The sequence below is a fragment of the Microtus pennsylvanicus genome, chromosome 1 (assembly GCF_037038515.1).
Source record: "Microtus pennsylvanicus isolate mMicPen1 chromosome 1, mMicPen1.hap1, whole genome shotgun sequence".
NCBI classification, from domain to species: Eukaryota; Metazoa; Chordata; class Mammalia; order Rodentia; family Cricetidae; genus Microtus; species Microtus pennsylvanicus.
The window spans coordinates 199,438,873-199,458,171 of NC_134579.1; the positions used below are offsets into that span (position 1 = coordinate 199,438,873).

Consider the following 19,299-nt stretch of genomic DNA (forward strand, 5'->3'; position numbering starts at 1 on the left):
AAGGAAAGTAGACAGCTTCAGTGGTGCGAATGGGTCACAGTTGAGCATTGGTTGGCATTCTTGAACTTAAAGTCCGGGAAGGTAAGGGCTCCATTAAGATTACAGTGTACAACGAAGGTGGAGATGCAAGCTTAGGTGTTAGCCAAGAGAAAGCTGACTGAGCTATCATTTAGAAGAGCTGCTGTCTTTCCAACATACAACCATCTTTATTTTCTCTCTGTGCTTGACTTGATGCTACAGATATGCAGAGAAGTGCCTAGCATACTGAAGACACGCCCCCACGATCCCTGCTCTGCCTCACAGACAAAGATTACTGGTAAGATATAATTTATTCTTTAGGGATTATTTTTATCAGCATGGATTTACAGGATGAGATTACTGTTAGAATAATGCTGGGGGGGGGGGAGTTACGCAATTGCTGTTCATAATCCTGAATTCATACTGTTTGGGATGCTCAGTGTTGAAGAGATTTTTCATTCCCTAAAACAAGAAATACCAGGATGATCATGCGTCTAGCTCAATGAAAGAGAGAGGCTAGGTGGAAAATATTAAGTTAATTTAATGGCGAGATGCAGCAGTCATCAGATATAACCTGCCACAATGACATACGTGTAGTGTGCTTAATTTGTCCCTGATCATGGGATGGGCTTTTGAAAGCTCCAACTCCCAGGAAATCATGCACTAACAAACATTATTCCCTTAGATATGGAGAACATTGTGTGTTTTCTCATAATTTCTGTTTCTTTCCTTCTATCTCTGTCCCAAGTAGATCATGTAGCCACTGTCTCTGCTGCCTTGTAGACTCTCCGAACCGCCTTGCTCTCCTTGCTGTCTGTGAGTCTCGGGACAGATTTCAGATGTGATTAACCCTGGCCACCCAGTTCTCTTTGCCAGTTGCTCCCGGAGATTTTCTTACCTTTGTTCCTTGCTTCGCACATCTCTCCCCCGCTCTCCCACCAACTCCATGGCCCACCTGCTGCCTCCTACCTGTGGTCAACTTTCCATCTCTTCCTCTTCCACCTCCTCTTTCTCCTTTTCTCTTTTGTCTTCTGAGAATCCAAAACATATGTACTCCCTTCTTTGTTGTCGAGACTTGTGTACGACTCAGGGTGGATTCTGTATTGCTGACTGTCCCCAGTACCTTGCATTAGAAATCCCCGTGGCCCAATTGATTTTCTTGATTCATATCTAAAACCCTTGAACTGACATTTTGCTGATTCAAAAAAAATATGCAGCTTTAATTCCAGGAACACAAAGAAAAAATTTGCTGCACGGTATGCAGCTGTAAAGCTTTATCTTTTTAAAAAAAGCATCATTATGACAGACGAGCAAGGAAGCTGTATATATGCTTAGCTATATAAAAGACCGGCAGTAAAACCTCTTTACAGCAGGCTTGTTTTCCTTAGGACAGTCATCCTCGGAAGAGATATGTGATCTGAAGCCAATCTCAGTGTGACTTTCCTTCTACACAATACTTTTTGCTTTTTAAAAATTCTATAGCTTTCAAATGATGTGTCTGTGTGTGTTTCTGTGTTATGTGTGTGTGTGGGTAAAGTTGCCTGAAGAGGCCAGAAGGGGCTGGATTCTCTGGAGCTGGAACTACTGGCCATTGTGACCTTTCCCTGGTAGATGCTGAAACTGAGCTTGGCTCTTCTGCAAGAGCAATATGTGCTCTTAACTGCTGAGCCATCTCTCCAGCGCCTACTCAATGTTTTAGCTTAGTGTTTTTTTTTTTTCTAAAATCATACTACAAGTAAAATGAACTGTTTTTAAAATAAATAATTCAAGAACTTCCAGTTCATTGACAGTGCTGTGCAAGCTCCTCCTCTATACAGCTCCAAAATATTTTCTTTATTCTGAAGTTAGAGTTCTTGGCCCCTGAGCAGCTTCTCAACCCCTCCCCACCAACTCTCAGCCTCTGGTATCCATTAGTGTGCATGCCATTGCCATGGATTGGTCCACCTTGAATATCTCATGTAAATGGAATGGCATTTCAAAATTGTTATCAATATGCTTAAAAATAACAATAATAAATCTGTTATACTTCAACAAAACATAGTTTTATAATATCGACATCAACTGTGTTTGGAAGCAAGATGAAAATTAAGAAATCGACATTGCTTACCTTTTATAATCTCCTAAGCATCTGGTTCTGCAGATGACAGCTAGGTTCTCATTTATGTTTCTGGGTTTGGTCTGTAGTGACGATGTAAACCCTAACCACGGTGATGGGCCATTGTGTGCCTGGCAGAGCAATTACAGCAAATGAATGTGGCGGCAGCGGCAGCAGTGGTGGTGGTAGTGGTGGTTCTGGTGATGGTGGTATTACCAGCAGTCAGATAGCTTGTAAAGGCATAAAAAGGCCAGATCTTTTCAACTGTCCTAGCCTGTGACATGCCTACTTTGTTGGTGTGTGACTGCAAAGTATTTTGGTTTAATTTGTACTTTCTCAGTTTTCATGTTGAACTGCTTTTCTTGTTACTCTGGCCTTGTACAGGACTTCAAAGCGTGAAAACGTTTTGTTTACTAATTAATTTTGTGTGCAGAGCAAATGCCTTCTCTCTTGGTTTTTGAGAGATTTTTTTTTAATTTAAGTTTTATGTACATTGGTGCTTTTTCTGCATGTATGTCTGTGTAAGGATGCCAGATCTCCTGGAACTGGAGTTACAGACAGTTGTGAACTGCCTTGTGGGTGCTGGGAATTGGACCTGGGTTCTCTGGAAGAGCAATCAGTGCTCTTAACCAGTGAACCATCTCTCCAGTTCCCAGAGATTTTTAAAATACCTCTTTTTAGTGCTTGTCTCAGAATTTTAGATCTTTAATAGTATATTAATACTCTTAGTAGCTTTCCCTGTCTTTTGTGTGTGTGTGTGTGTGTGTGTGTGTGTGTGTGTGTGTGTGTGTGTGCGCACACACACACATGTGCCGGAATCAAATATATTCTTTTGCATCTTAATTCCTTGATTTCAGTGCAACTGATTTCTCTTTACGCACATGAAGTTAAATTCTGTCACATCCTTTCCCCATGCTAGCTATCAGGTTGCACTGTTTGATGAACAATAAATTCTTTAGCACCCTTCTGGAATGTTGTCACCTCCAAGGTCAGGTCTCTTTGTCTTGTGTGCCCTGTGGCTCTTTAATCCTGTTCATTCATTGAATTTTTGAGTTTATTATATAGGGAGGTGGTTACCATTGGTCAAAAGTACAACTAAATCGCTGGCAGATCATATTTCCTTGCACAAATATTTCTTTTAAGACTTAGTGTGTGTGTGTGTGTGTGTGTGTGTGTGTGTGTGTGTGTGTATCTTTCTTATGGCACAACTAGACATTTGCATCTATGATTTTGCCAAGCTGCATACGTACCAGTTAGGGTTTTATTAGAATTGTACTGAATTTGAAGTAGTTTCAGGGTAGATGTAGGTATTACTTTAACTACATCTCATATTGACACTAGAGCAATGTAACCGTTAACTTCTCTTCATTAAGAAACAAAAGCAAGCGATTGGAGAGATGGCTTAGTGGTTAAGAACACTGACTGTTTTTCCAGAGGATCTGGGTTCAATTCCCACCACCTTTATGGCAGCTCACAACTGTCAGTAACCCAGTTCCTGGGGTATCTGACGGTCTCTTCTGGCTTCTGTGCACATCAGGCACACACATGATGCATAGACATGTATCCAAGTAAAACATCCATACACATGTCAAAACATTCACACACATAAACAAAAAGCAAAAATCCTAAAACAAAGAGTAAGAGTCATTTATCAAATCTTTGGAGGAGACAAGCAGTTTATACTTGACTTTTGGGAGGCTGTGTGAGATCATGGTGCAGATAATAGTGCTTCCTATGAAATGTGAGAGCCTAGAAGCCACCCTGGCACCTCCGCACACACAGACAACAATAGTAAATAAAAATAAAAAAGTCCTAAGAGGATTGCCCTCCCCACCATGACCTTGTTTTCATATGGTGGCTAAGATTTAAGTGTTTACAAAGCAGGAGCCAGGGAGGAGGGGCAGGAGAGAGGACGTACAGACCTCGGAAATAAAATAGAACTAACCAAAAGCCAGGCAATTGCATTGTTTTCTTGCGGAGACGAGTGGTTATTTTTTCATCTGGATGGATAAGGAGACAGATTTAAAAACAAACAAGCCTACAGTTACTTAGCGTACCACATTTGGTTCGGAAGCATAAAAATACCTTTATTACTAATTAAAATAATGGATGCAGGTGTGCATTTGTGGGCACCAAGATGGAGCCCTGTTGATGTAGATGTAGGGTATTCAGCCAGGTGCTGGATATGTGAATTCTGTTTTGGCCAGGAGATGAAATGTTGTCTGATCCAGTAATTCTACTTTGGGAAATCTCTGCTAAGTTAGAGGATGACAATGTGGAAACACTATACACAAAACGACTTTTCTTTTAGGCCCTTTGTTAAAGTACAGATTTCAGGAGATGTCTACAGGTTCAGCTGAATGGAGGCATGTTGTAAAAGTCAGTGAACACATGCATGGATTCTCATATAGGTATTCATGTAATGGTTTGTTAAGAATGAGATAATGCAGCCCAGGTGTGGTACTGCAGGCCTTTAATTCCAGAAGGCAGAGTAAGGTGAATCTCTTGAGTTTGAGGCCAACCTGGTCTACATAATGAATTCTATGCTAGCTAGAGCTACACTTTGAGACCCTGTGTCAGAGAGAGAGAGAGAGAGAGAGAGAGAGAGAGAGAGAGAGAGAGAGAGAGAGAACGAAATATGCACATGTGATAACATAAATGAAAAAGAACAAAAAGATCAAGAATAAATTGGCTTTATAATTGAATAAGATCTCTTGACCCAATGAAATCATGCTTCTAATTTTGTCGTGCTTTGTGTGTTTATTTGCTGGTTTGGTTTTGGGTTAGTATTGATAATATGTGCATTATTGACGGCCTGGAACTCTGTGAGGCTCTATGTTGTATTGGATGTATGGCTATCAAATAAATACACGTGGTTATTTCAAGCCATGGCATTTCAACATGAAAAACAAGAGCTTCTTAGAGAAACAAAATTTGACTTAAACACACACACACATGTATGCATGCCAGTGCATACATATCACAGTCATCACATCCTGTTGACTATTTCTGTTTCGTTACATCCTTATTTCAGCTCACCCCAATGTCCAAAAGGTGGTGCTAGTATCATCTGCTTCGGATATGCCTCTGCGAGCCCCAGAGATCTCAGTTCCCGCTGATCTGGATAAAACCATCACAGAGCTGGCCGACTGGCTGGTATTGATCGACCAAATGCTGAAGTCCAACATTGTCACTGTGGGAGACGTGGCAGAGATCAATAAGACAGTTTCCCGGATGAAAGTAGGTGCAGAATGGAAAGGCTTGCCAAGGCAATCCCCCTCACCTTGGATCTCATTTGTTTATCCTAAATTCTGAGGAAAGGAGATTTAAAATATTCCTTCTCTGCCAGGCAGGGCCAAAGAAAAAACTTTTCTTCTCTTAGCTCATGTTGTTCAAACAGAACTGAGGACTAGGTGTAAAACTCTCCAATACTGTTGCCATACAGCTGGGCATAGCTTATCTGTAAACTGCTCTTCCATTTAATGCCCAGTATAGTATAGGATAATTTCTAAAAGTATGTTTTTCTTTCTGATTTTATAATAAGTTCATTTACTTCTGACCTTAGAATGTCTTCTGACTATATATATAAGATATATATATATCTTCTTAGAAATGAATGTCTTCTAATTATATATATTTTCATTAAGAGAAAAAATACACAGCACATATATATGTGCATTTTTTTTCTCTTAATGAACATTGTCCACCAAGCAGCAACTTGGAAAATTGTTTTTCCATATTTAGTATATTATCTTTATAGAGCAACACTGAAAGAAATATTCTAAATAGAAATACACAATAAAATAATAGCTATTCCTAACGTCTACTAAGTGCTTAACGTGGGATGAACATTTTCTTATTTTCGCATGTATTACCTCATAACAACTTGGTGACATCGGCACTGATTTATTCCCATGTTTCCAAGAGCTCCACGTGTCTAAGACTGTGGTTCTCGACATGTGGGTTGCGACCCCTCTATCTTTCACAGTGGTCGCATATCAGATATCTTGCGTATCATTTATTTACATCAAGATTCATCATAGTAGCTAAATGGCAATTATGAAGAAACAACAGTAATAATTTTATGGTTGGGTTGTAACCGCAGCATGAGGACTGTGTTAAAGAGTTTGCAGCATCAGAAAGTTGCTAACCTTTGCTATAAGAGGTCAAGGAGGTAAGCACATCAAACAGACATGTTTCTCTGGCAAAGAAGTTTCTAGTAAGTGTTACAAGGGTTGTCAGCCACCTGTTAGAGGAGACAGGCTGAGGAGTGGGCGGGATGCTTCAATAGCCATGCGTTGGAGGTGGGCTTTTGAGATAAAATGTGAATGCCGTTGTGTATCACAGACAGACAGCTTGAGTTTGATAGGGAACTTTATCAATGTTTTGTGCAAGAGTTTTTTTTTCTTTTCTTTTTTCTTGGAAGTGATGCTTTGGAAAAGCAACTTAATTCTTTGAGAAGGGGCTCGCAAAGCTGCGTAAAGCCCTGTGGACTCCAAGAGTCTATAAGCAGCTGGCAAGCATCACTCCCCATTTCTTTTTGTTTTCTGAATTGTGGCTGGGAGCCGCTGATAACAATGCTTTGCTTTAGTAGAAGGTGAGGATGGATGGTAGGCAAGAGATGCTTAAATCAAGGAAAAGAGCCCTTTGTGAGGGGCTGAGATGCTGCTGCTTCCAAACAGAGGAAATGGAAAGGAGGAAAGTGGAGCACAAATGAGCGTTTGAGTAACTTAGTTTTGAATTTGTCGTGCCGAGGGAAGGAAGTCGGCAGCCTTCGTAGAATCAAGCCCTGGGATCTAGAAGTGAAGCTTGAGTCATTACTTTGGGAGTGCTTGTCCCTGGAGGAGCGTGTGAGACCTACAGAATTAGTGAGCTCATAGCAAGATGGCTGAGCAAATCCTCTCACTTGCTGTTTGTACTACGAGCTGTGTTTTCTAATCTTCATGGTATTTATTTGCTCTATAATTAAAATAGACTCTTACTGGAATTCTGAGTCCCTGTCTTATTTATCAACTAAGACACATAGTCCATGAAGAAGGGGTGGCTCATTTTATAGTTGATTCATTTGCAGTTACTGTAACTATTGCTTTTCTAATATGCCGCCTTCATCTTTATAGGGCAGTGGTTCTCAACCTTCCCAGTGCTGAGACCCTTTAATACAGTTCCTCACGTTGTGGTGACCCCAACCATAAAATTATTTTTTGTTGCTACTTCATAACAGAATAGCTATTTTGCTACTGTTATGAATCATAATATAAATGTTTTTGGAGACAGAGGTTTGCCATAGGGGTCATGACCCACAGATTGAGAGCTGCTGTTCTGGGGGGGATCCTTATGTGTATTCATATCTGATATTGAACAGGGACACAAGGAGTCAGCAGCAATAATCGCTAATGTTTTCAGAGCATTTTCAGGGAGCGTGCCTTGATTTAATTTCCTTAGAAGATGTAACTGAGCTAGGGGCAACATGGGAAGGGCGGTTTCCTCTCTTGGTTACTCCGTTGCTTTCTGGAAAATCTGAGATTTGAACTCAAGGCCTGTGACTTCAGATCAAGTACTCTTCCTCTGATGCATTGCCGATACTTGGTTGCCTTTTAGAGAAGAAAACTTCCAGCTGCTACCTCCAAACTTGTTTGCAGTTAGGGACTTGCTGTATGATGCCTTAATCCCCCTCCAACTTGTCTCTTGCCAGATCACAAAGGCTGATTTAGAACAGCGCCATCCTCAACTTGATTATGTATTTACATTGGCACAAAATTTGAAAAACAAAGCTTCCAGTTCAGATGTGAGAACAGCAATCACAGAAAAACGTAAGTTTAAAAAAACCCATATATTCTATAGAATATCAGCCACTCTCCTTAATGTTCACACACATCTTCAAAGATTACTCTGCTGGAGATTGTTATTTGGTAACTGATACTCTTTGTTTAGGAGGAAATAGTTCTCTCTCTTTTCATTTTTTGAAAGCCTCCACATACCTCTCTTCTGAACTCTTATACATATTTTTTTCTCTTATGTTAGTGTTTTTTTAAAGACATCTGCTGGAACAAAGCTAGCCAAGCTCCTAGTCACACAAATCCATTCTGCCATTTCTCTCCACTCACTGAAGCTAGGTGTCACCATTTCTTCTACACTTCCCTCCGAATTCACTCCGTACATGCTTTGTGACTGGCTTCATGTAGGGATGCCTTAGTTAACAGGATAATTAAACAACCAATAAAATGAACATATGAAATATTTGCAGAGAAATGTCCCTGTTTGAAATTAGTGGTTGAGTTAAGGTTCTATGTTTGTTTAGCACACAGAACCAAGTCTGGATTCTCAGGAATGGTGTCTGGTGGCCTTCATTTTCTTTTTCCTCTGTCCCTGTGCCCTGCAGATCCCTGCCCGCTCTGGATCATGGTTCAAAGCTCCTGGCGCTTCTGCCCGTTTCCTTCTATTCACACTTTGTCTGCTTTGTTTCTTTGTTTCCATTTTGGTCTCTTCTCCACTGGAGAAATTACTCAGCAGCTAACATGTCACCCTCTTCGTGTCTCCTGCCTACTCGCCGGTGTTCCCCAGTGGACCCCGTTTCTTCTCTTTCCTTCCTGCTACAGCCTCGTTCCCCATTAATCCACTGTAGATCTCTTAGCTCCATTCATTTTCTCTCCCATGCGCAGACTTGGCCTCTGGGCCTCCCATTAGGTGGACTTCAAAAACTCAGTAAATACATATGAGAATATAGACTGGGTGAGCAAAGTTGAATTTTTCTTGAGGGAAGGAAGTCAGCTATAGGCATGGTAGATGCTTTCTGTTTCAAAATAAATGGAACAGTGTGGTTACTAAAGGAGATGCTGGGAAATTTCAGTAACTCATTTCTACTCAAAGAGACACTCTGTGTCAAGTTTCCTGAGTTTGTTCACTAATTGATTATGGATCTTGTACAATGGGGGACTCGGGAGAGCTCTGTCCTCTCTCTCCTGGTGGGAGAGCTCTGTTCCTGGCCCTAAACCTTTTCCAGCAGCCTTCCATTTTGCTTTATGATAATCATCTTATCGGGGCTTACTTTAATAGATCTTTTAAAAGGCACAAATTGGACTCAAACTTACCTTTAATTTATAATTATGCTACCTCCACTTCCTGGGCTCTAGGACTGCTGGCTGGCATCACTGTGTCAAACTTTCCTAGTGTTTCTGCATGAGCCTAGGATTTTCTGCACGCTAGGAAAGTGCTTTCTTGGCTGAGCTAGAGCCCACCTCTCATTATTATTATTATTAATTATTATTATTTCCATCTTCCCTCCCCCACTTATTTCTGTCTCTGATTTCTATATCCTCCTTCTTCTCTTTCTCCTCATCTCTCCCCCACTTTCCCTCCCTTACCCATCTCGTCTTCATCATTACTTACTGTATATAAAGAGCCCTTATCAGCTTATGTGTCACTTATAGTAACTTGTGTTCATCATTTACAATGAATAAGAGAATTTGTTCGATACTTTATCTCGAATTTGTTCAAATTAATGAGCTGTATCAGTAATAGAATTGGCAATAAGTACTTTATGTGAGTTTTTAACCGAAAACTAGAGTATCACCATAGTTTTATCTTCCTGTTCCTTGAGTTAAAACCTTCAGCAATTTCTTTACATCATTAAAGCAACGTAACATAAAACATATCTCATTGGATAATTTTTAAAAATTATAACTCATTGAGCAGTTTAATAGAGTTTATGACATGAAAGTCCTTTAGCCTTCTGAACAACTCTAAGCCGATAGTATGTACAACATGGAAATGTGTGCATCAAATGTATGTTGGTACCCGTGGAGGACACAGTGCGGCGCTGGATCTCTTCGAAGGAGTAAGAGGTAGTGTGAGCCTCCATTTGGGTTTTGGGAACCGAACCTGAGTCTTTTGCAGGAGCAGCAACTGCCGAGCCATCACTCCAGCTCCCTGATTGGAGTCTTGTCTTGTAGTTAAGTTTTTTCTAGGGCTTGATCTTCTCAGCCCTTGCGGTTGTCTCTTGTCTGGAGCATCACTGCCCCTCGTTTTTTGCCATCTATGGGCTGATATGTAGAACTTTTATTTATTGATATTTCAGCTTACCATCATGAACTTTCCCTGTAGTGACGAACCAAAAGTTTAAATTTCCGTAAATCTTTCTTTTTTTAGATCCAAGATTTAAAAATAAAAATGATAAGAAAGAGAGGATAGAGTAGGATTCTTGGAGAGGGAAAGGAGAGAAGGTAAGGAAAAAAGACACAGAGACAGATACAGAGGAAGCAAGAGTGGGAGAAAGAGGAGAAATAGTAGTGGGGATAGGAAGGTAAAATGCCAGGAAGAAATTTTATGACTGTGAGCTCACAGGTATGCAGAATTTGTAATTTCTTATTCTCAGTGTTTCTGTTGAGCTTGAAAATATAGAAAATATTGCCTGCCAGAAAGACCTCATGCCCGAGCAGAGCAAATCTAAAAAGTGCTCTTTCCTGAGAGACTCTCCACTGCAGGCAGATGGAGACTGTGCCTCTGTGTTAAGTGTTATCATAGAGCACCATTAGGTATTGCCATTGTCAAAGCAAATTATGTGACTACAGAAACTAGGGAACTGTCTTTAATTTTTATTAGTTCGGTAGATATTTTTGTTATTAGATGATTAGCACATTAATATTAATGGTATTCAAATCCCCCCCCCAGGAATAGTTTTAGAAAAATGTCTGGATGAGGTGTCACAGGCCTGTATCAAGCTACTTGAGATACTGAGGCAGGGGAATTACAAGTTCAAGGCTAGACTAGGAGATATACGCAGGCTCTGACTTACATAGATAAAACAATTTAGAAGAGGTGTAGATGTAGCCCAGTAGTAAAATTATCATTGTGTGTAAAACACCCTGGGTTGAGCCCAGCACTGAAGGAAGGAAAGTTGGTGAGCTGGGCCTGGTGGCTTGTGCTAATAATCTCAGCACTCAGGAAGCTGAGTCAGTAGAATCTCAAGTTGGAGCCAACATGGGATACAAAGCCATCTATCTATCTATCTATCTATCTATCTATCTATCTATCTATCTATCTATCTATCTATCTTCTATTTTTATCTATGTATTTATATAGCATACTACAATGTATAATATGTAGTATATTAAATATATGTATATATAATACATTGTGGTGTGCTATATAAATGTATAATATGTATTATTATACATTGCACATACTTGCTGAGCCATCTTTCCAGCCTCTCTCTTATATGTATGTATGTATGTGTGTATCTCTCTGCCTGTCTGTCTGTCTATCTATCTATCTATCTATCTATCTATCTATCTATCTATCTATCTATCTATCTATCTAGTTGAATAGCATTACTAACTATATAATATATAATAATATATACATAAAATTGTGGCAGGCACACTTTAGAGCCTCTTTAAGATGTGTTTCTCACGTTGCCCTCTGTCTGTTTCTAGACCTATTCATAACAAATTTAGAACCAGTTATTTTCCTCCCCCTGAAAGTCACTTCTGAGAGTTTCTTTTTCTCCTGCGCCCCAGTGGAAAAGGTGAAGACCCAGTGGGAGAGCACACAGCATGGGGTGGAGCTGAGGAGGCAGCAGCTGGAGGACATGGTGGTCGACAGCCTGCAGTGGGATGACCACAGGGAAGAGACCGAAGAGCTCATGAGAAAATATGAGGCTCGCTTCTACATGCTTCAGCAGGCCCGGCGCGATCCACTGAGCAAACAGGTTTCCGATAATCAAGTAAGACGCATTGGATAATTTTTGGTGGTGTCATTTGTTAAGATTACTTTTCTTATATTGTTAACTATATATGGCCTCCCATATTTTCCCATGTTCTTAGACATACATGTTGAGATGTATAGTGATTGAATCACAAAGTTTTTGTTCTTTAGGGAAGCTGTCTAAAGATATGGCAAACAGAAGCACGCATTTATGCAATTAGAGTCATAATTAACATTTATAAAGGAAATCCCATTCAATGACCTTTTTTTTGCTTACTCTGGAGATTATTTTATTTGACTACTTCTGTAGTGTGCAAGTTATGTCATAAGTGTGGTTTCTCTAATGTCTATATTTTATCTGTAGCAGCAAGTAGTGATCAATTTTGTGATCAACTTCATTATAGTGTTGAGAAAATTGAACAATTGTGATTTAAAGCATGTCATTTAAAAATTTTCTACTACAATCATCGAACATTTCTTGTGTTGGACGCATGGTTACACTTTGGTGTAACATTGTATTTTCTCTTTAGATAGCCTGAAATGAATATGTGTGTTTAGGAAGAACATAGTAATCTAGAAAATGCAGGAAACAAATTGAAAACCTGGAAATAATGCTTTAAATCTCTACACAAGAGCATTTCTCATGGGTATAATTTAAAATCCAACTGGCCAACTCTATTAGTTTCTGAATTACTCTATATGCTTATGGTTCTTGTTGATTGTCCCAAAGTAATAGCAAAGCTTTTGTACATATGACTAGAGGAATACAATTAAAACACGGTCACCAGTGTTCCCATCCTCATACCCAGAATGCACTTGGCCATTACATCTTCAATATCCATGCCTACAGATTTTAAACTGAATACAGTTTTTTTTTTGTTCGCTTGCCATTATTCTGTGAACACATTATTATGACAACTAAATTACGAAGCACTGATGTTGTTTTAACAGCCAGTGGTTCTCAACCTTCCTAATGCTGTGACCCTTTAATACAGTTCCTCAAGTTATGGTGACCCCTCCCAGCCATAGGATTATTTTTGTTGCTGCTTCATAACTGTAATTTTGTTACTGTTATGACTAGTGATGTAAATATCTGATATGCAACTCCTGTGAAAGGGTCATTAGACACCACCCAAAGGGGTCACAGACCACAGGGTGAGAACCACTGTTTAAAGCAATACGGGTAACTTCGGGGAGATTTGCGGTATACTGGAGGATGGGCACAGGTTTTTGTGCACACGGTATGCCGTTTCATCTAAGGGGCGTGTGTAGATTTGGTATTCACAGAGGGGGAGGGGTTGGGAGCAGTCTTTCACACTTACTGTGCATTTGTGCTCTGCTACCCGAGCGAACATGTGATGTGTTTCTTCTGAAACCTTCAGGTGGACATTTATTTTGATTTTTACAATGGCTACAAAAAGCATTACAGGAACTTTCAGCTGTCATTTGGATTTCATGGAAGTATCTTGATCGATTGAGAGACTCTTTCCAGGGCTGAGAAACTGTGATGGCAGCTGCTGCCTGTGGTACCCTGAGTGTCTGTAATGACATTGAGGCAAATGCCTAACAAATCTTGATCCATTCGAACTGTTGTCTTTGCAAACACTCAGAGTGATCCAGGTGTAAAAGACAGGGTGATCAAAGGGTAAGAGGCAGAGTGATTCACGGTTAAGGTACAGAGTGATCCAGGGGCAAGGGACAGAGGATTTCCACCATGGAAATTGCTGACATCTCTCAAAACACATACAAAATTCAGCTTATTCTAATATGATTCATGTTTTCTGAGAATCTGATATACAATAACAACAACATAAAAATTGAAACTGTCAAATGGCTTGAGGAAGACAGAATGAAGTCAAATGGTTCATCTTTTACTATCTGGTTCTTTGTACCTGATTTCTGAGGCAATTTTTCTTTTAAAGATTTATTTTAATTATTTTTAAGTATGTGTATATGTGTGTTAGGGAGAGTGGGCATGTGCACATGAGTGTAGGTGGCTGTGGAAGTCAAAAGAGAGTGTCTTCCTCCGGAAGCTGGAGTTCCAAGCAATTTTTAGCTGACCCAGTGTGGGTGCTAGGAACAAAACTTAGGTCTTCAAGAACAGTGCATGCTGAGCCAGCTTTCCAACCCTCCTCAGGCATTTCCTTCCTTCCTTCCTTTCTTCCTTCCTTCCTTCCTTCCTTCCTTCCTTCCTTCCTTCCTTCCTTCCTTCCGCTACTCTAGAATTAGTCTGATTCAATTCAAAATAATAAACTGGAGACTTTGTCCTCTTATTTGCTTTCTTCTTGTGATTTTTGTGTCTAAAATGTGTTAAAACTTCCCAGGAATACCAGCGTTGTTTATTACTAGTTTCTGAGTGACAAGTACTAACAGCTATGCCTCAACTTACACCTTAGCTGTTGCTTCAAGAACTGGGTTCCGGTGATGGTGTCATCATGGCATTTGATAACGTCCTGCAGAAACTTCTGGAAGAATACAGTAGCGATGATACAAGGAATGTGAAAGAAACCACCGAGTACTTGAAAACATCATGGATCAATCTCAAACAAAGGTAACTTAAAAAGCCATGGCAGGAGCATGTGCATTGCTTACTTGAGAATCCAATTTCCTTGGCTTTCTCATGGAAACAGACTAAATATGCTAATTATTAGAAGTGTATTTTACTATTTTTTTCTACTTTTAAATTATGATGAACAAAGTACACATTATTATACAGTGTGTGTATTTGTATACATCTTTAAAATCGTGCAATGCATTTTTCTTTAAATAAACCTTGCTAGTAATTTTTTAAAAATTTCTTATGCCACTTTGTATTATTTAGAATAGATTTTGCAGTTCTCTGCTATGGAACACAGGTAGTTGTAACTACTTCAGGCTGGTATTAGTATTAATTGCTACTATAATAGCATGTGATATTTTGCTGGGCTATCCTCAGATGAGGAGCAGACATCTCGATTTACCACCTGACCTCTGAAATAATCTAAGTGCAGAGTTTTGGTTAATTTATTGTCTTTTTTCCCCATCCTTGTTGTCTAGGCAGCATGCCTAGAACAACCTGAAACAACACGTGCTTGTAAGAGAGATTCATCTTGTAGGGTGTGAGAAAGCATAAGTAGTAGTTAGCATTTTTTCTGATTGCATGTTTATGTCCATCATCGGTTAAAAAGTATTTATTTTATACATCATACTGGTAGTGCCTGTATATAAGTGAAATTATGGTTTCCCAAACATCTTTTCTAGGCTATTACGATTTTCTGGAAATAATTTTGATATCAAACTATGCTTATTTTTCAGTGGATGAATTTGATATCAGAATGCTTTGTGATGTAGTTATTTCAATAATTTTTTGGTAACAACATGGAAAAACTTTTGTCTCTAGATTTGTTTCTCTCTCTCTCTCTCTCTCTCTCTCTCTCTCTCTCTCTCTCTGTGTGTGTGTGTGTGTGTGTGTGTGTGTGTGTGTGTGTCTTTGTGTGTGTGTGTACTCATGGGTGCTCCTGCATTGGTGTAGAAGTCAGAGCACAATGTAGAGAAGTTGGTTCTCACAATCTACCGCATGTATTCTGAAGACTGAACTTAGGTTTTTAGGCTTGGTGCAAAGCACTGAACCCACCTAGATGGACTTCTAGGTGTCATTTTTAGTTAGCTTTTATAGTGGTTCTGCAAACTCTGTGGAGAAGATTATAAAGGAAGAGCATGAGCATGCATGTGTGTTAGACTATGATGGGAGAACATGAACATGTGTGTATGTTAGACTATGATGGGAGAGCATGAACATGTGTGTATGTTAGACTATGATGAGAGAACATGAACATGTGTGTATGTTAGACTATGATGAGAGAACATGAACATGTGTGTATGTTAGACTACAAGGGGAGAACAGGAACATGCATGTGAGTTTGACTTTGAGGGAGAGCATGGGCGTGCATGTGTGTTAGACTACAAGGGGAGAGCATGAGCATGCATGTGTGTTAGGCTATGATGGGAGAACATGAACATGTCATGTGTGTATGTTAGACTATGATGGGAGAGCATGAACATGTGTGTATGTTAGACTACAAGAGGAGAGCATGGGCATGCATATTTGTTAGGCTCTGATGGGAGAACATGAACATGTGTGTATGTTAGACTATGATGGGAGAGCATGAACATGTGTGTATGTTAGACTATGATGGGAGAACATGAACATGTGTGTATGTTAGACTATGATGGGAGAACATGAACATGTGTGTATGTTAGACTATGATGGGAGAACATGAACATGTGTGTATGTTAGACTATGATGGGAGAACAGGAACATGTCATGTGTGTATGTTAGACTATGATGGGAGAACATGAACATGTGTGTATGTTAGACTATGATGGGAGAACAGGAACATGTCATGTGTGTATGTTAGACTATGATGGGAGAACATGAACATGTGTGTATGTCAGACTATGATGGGAGAACATGAACATGTCATGTGTGTATGTTAGACTATGATGGGAGAGCATGAACATGTGTGCATGTTAGACTATGATGGGAGAGCATGAACATGTGTGTATGTTAGACTATGATGGGGGAACATGAACATGTCATGTGTGTATGTTAGACTATGATGGGAGAGCATGAACATGTGTGTATGTTAGACTATGATGGGAGAACATGAACATGTGTGTATGTTAGACTATGATGGGAGAACATGAACATGTGTGTATGTTAGACTATGATGAGAGAACATGAACATGTGTGTATGTTAGACTATGATGGGAGAACATGAACATGTGTGTATGTTAGACTACAAGAGGAGAGCATGGGCATGCATGAGTGCTAGACTACAAGGGGAGAGCATGGGCATGCATGTGTGTTAGATATATACTCAGGTTCCAGAGAGAGGCCTCGACAAACACACAACTTTGTGAAAAGTTGAAGCTGAATGGCTGTAATCTTGATATGTTTAGCAGCATAGTGTTCTCACACTATGACACATGGTTTGGATGACCTCGTAACTAAGATGGGGAGGAAGGTGAACTGAAAACAGCAGTGAGTGAGATAGTTCTTGAAGCTGTTTTATCTGTGAGCAGAAATTTCATGAGTAAGAAATGTCTTTGTTTTTATTATAAACAACCTCCCCCTTCACATACACAGAAAAGTTGACCACTCACTTTGGGATGTGCAGTCTGCTTTGTTTAAGGCTTTTCTTGCCTTTACCTTGTAGATACCGTCAGATAACCCACGGCTGCAGTGAAATTAGATGGAGTAGACGATGAAAAATGAATTCTATTCCAAGGTCATCTTTCCTTCCTCAAAGTGGAGATGGCCGCAGAGCCCCAGTTCTGTTGTAGTTGCAAGGACTGGTTCTGCTTTATTCTCGTTCTATGTTATTTTAGAAAGAAGTCACATTAGTATTTAGACATGATTTAGATAATAATGGTATTTATACTGTTGGGGAAATACAGCAAAACTGTGGCTCAGAAGTTCCTTCCCTAGTGAAGGCTAGGGCTTCTATATTGAAATTCTGTGTGTTTCAAATCTTTATCCTAAATAGACATCTCTCAGGATATATAAACCTTTCCTTACTTTCTCAAGCAAGGTAGAAGGTTATATTAGCCTTCTTTTGGGTTCTTGACATTGTTGCTATAAAGACAGACTGAGAGGTTTCACAGCCACTTTAGGCCAGTGTTTTTGACTTTTAATATTATCTCCCAGAAGATGCTCCCCTACCCTGAAATTTTAATTAATTAATGGATTATTTCGGAGGCAGAGTTTTACTAACATAGATGAACTTGCCATGTAGCTCAGGCTAGGATCAAACTTTCAGTCTTCCTCGTCATCTTTGAACTTTTTATTAACAGCGGAATATACTCTCTGCCTGCATTTCATACATTTAAGCTTTAGAGTCAGACAGAAAAGGAGTAAGTTTTTCTACCCCTGCTCTGGGGTTAGATCCACTTACCACCTCCTTTGAGAACCAGTGGGCTAACCTCACACTCCCAGGTTCAATGAAGTCAAATGCTGTGTTCAAAGTCATGCAGAACAGACAAATGATACTTGTTAAGACTAAAGGGTGGCAGTACTAGCCATGCTCTCCATTCTGAAGCATGGCTGGAAATTTTAAGGAGTTACCGTCTCTTGTGAGTGTCCTCCATGGTGTTAGTGTGTAGATCAGGGTGTCCTCTCATTGTCTTTCCCTGTGGTAAGCACTACACACCAACACCACTCTCCTATAAGTCTCCCACAAGTCTTAAGAGACTGGAAGAGTCTTAATCAGCATTACATTGGCTGTAAATGGAAGCACAGAGATGGTAAACAGTTCCTCAGGGTCACACAGCTTGTTCAACACAGCTGGGATTAGAATTCGGGCCCTTTTGCTTATATAGCCAGGCTTTTTCTTTAGCAAGGGTTTAATTTTTCTTCTTTGTTATCAGAATGTCAGCTATTGGTAGTGAATGCTCGCTCTGTGCCCTGGCTCCTCAGATCTGTCTGTGATTCTATTTACCGCTTCTTATCTGCTCTGTGTGTAGAGAGCAGATGAGATGGAAGATATGAGAGCTTCTGTGGCTGATCTAGCAACCTCCAGTTCAGGACCGTGCCACTCCGATGGCCCCGACAGGCTTTTGTTGTCGCTTTCTCTCACTTCATAGCTATATTCTGAATACATATCATTGTCAGCAGAATTCTGCAGAGGTGAAGGGTGTTGCACTTGCATAGGCAATAATGTTAGTGACTGTAATGTGTGAAGTTTAATCTCGGCTTGCAGTGGCAATGTTTGGTATGAATTGAAATCAACACTTAAAGGCCCTCGTTCCTTTATCTTCAGTGTCAAAATCCCAATAACATAAAGCTGTCCTTTGATGTGTGGGTCTTTTTTTCTTTTCTTTTCTTTTCTCTTCTTTTTTGAGGGTATTTCTTATAGTCTTTATGTAGCTCAGTGTGAATGGCTTCCTAGCAGTATTAATATGTTTGATTGCTTCCCTTAACCTCCCTGAAGATAATCTGTGATATAGATACATTCATTTTCTAATGCACAAAAATTCTTAGGTTTTTTTTTTTGCGCTTTGCTTTTTAATGGCAGTTCTGTAATTCTTTCTGGCAAATTTAGATAGTTGAAATGTGTTTGTACAAAGCTAAGTATCCCTTATCTGAAATGCTTGGGGCTAGATGTGGTTTGAATTTGGAGACATGTAGGGCAGATATAGGAGATGAAGCTCAAATCTAAACATGAAATTTATTGTGTTTTATATGTTCCTTGTAAGTTGGGGGGTGTAGCATGTCTGCGGTCTTGTATCATTCCAGTACTGTAATTAATTAATAAAATTTCATATGTACCTTGTACTTGCTATCTGAAGATAATTTATATAGTGTGTTAAGTAGTTTTAAGAAATAAAACATATTTTTCCACTGTGGCATCATGTTAGTAATCTAAATATATAGATATAAATATGTATATATTTAGATTTCAAAGCATTTTAGGATTTGGTTTAGTAATAGTCAATTTTTAGCA

General features: G+C 39.6%; 1 protein-coding gene across 5 annotated transcripts in view; it reads left to right on the forward strand.

Moving 5' to 3' along the window:
* The window catches only part of Utrn (utrophin), a 506,130-nt gene that overhangs the window by 236,277 nt on the left and 250,554 nt on the right, over positions 1-19,299 (forward strand). For all 5 annotated transcript variants that reach the window (XM_075948903.1, XM_075948906.1, XM_075948904.1 and 2 more), the window contains 5 exons: positions 241-316; positions 5,148-5,353; positions 7,806-7,923; positions 11,629-11,834; positions 14,212-14,366. In XM_075948903.1, the coding sequence (XP_075805018.1) occupies positions 241-316; positions 5,148-5,353; positions 7,806-7,923; positions 11,629-11,834; positions 14,212-14,366 (761 nt within the window). The remainder of the gene's footprint in view (positions 1-240; positions 317-5,147; positions 5,354-7,805; positions 7,924-11,628; positions 11,835-14,211; positions 14,367-19,299) is intronic.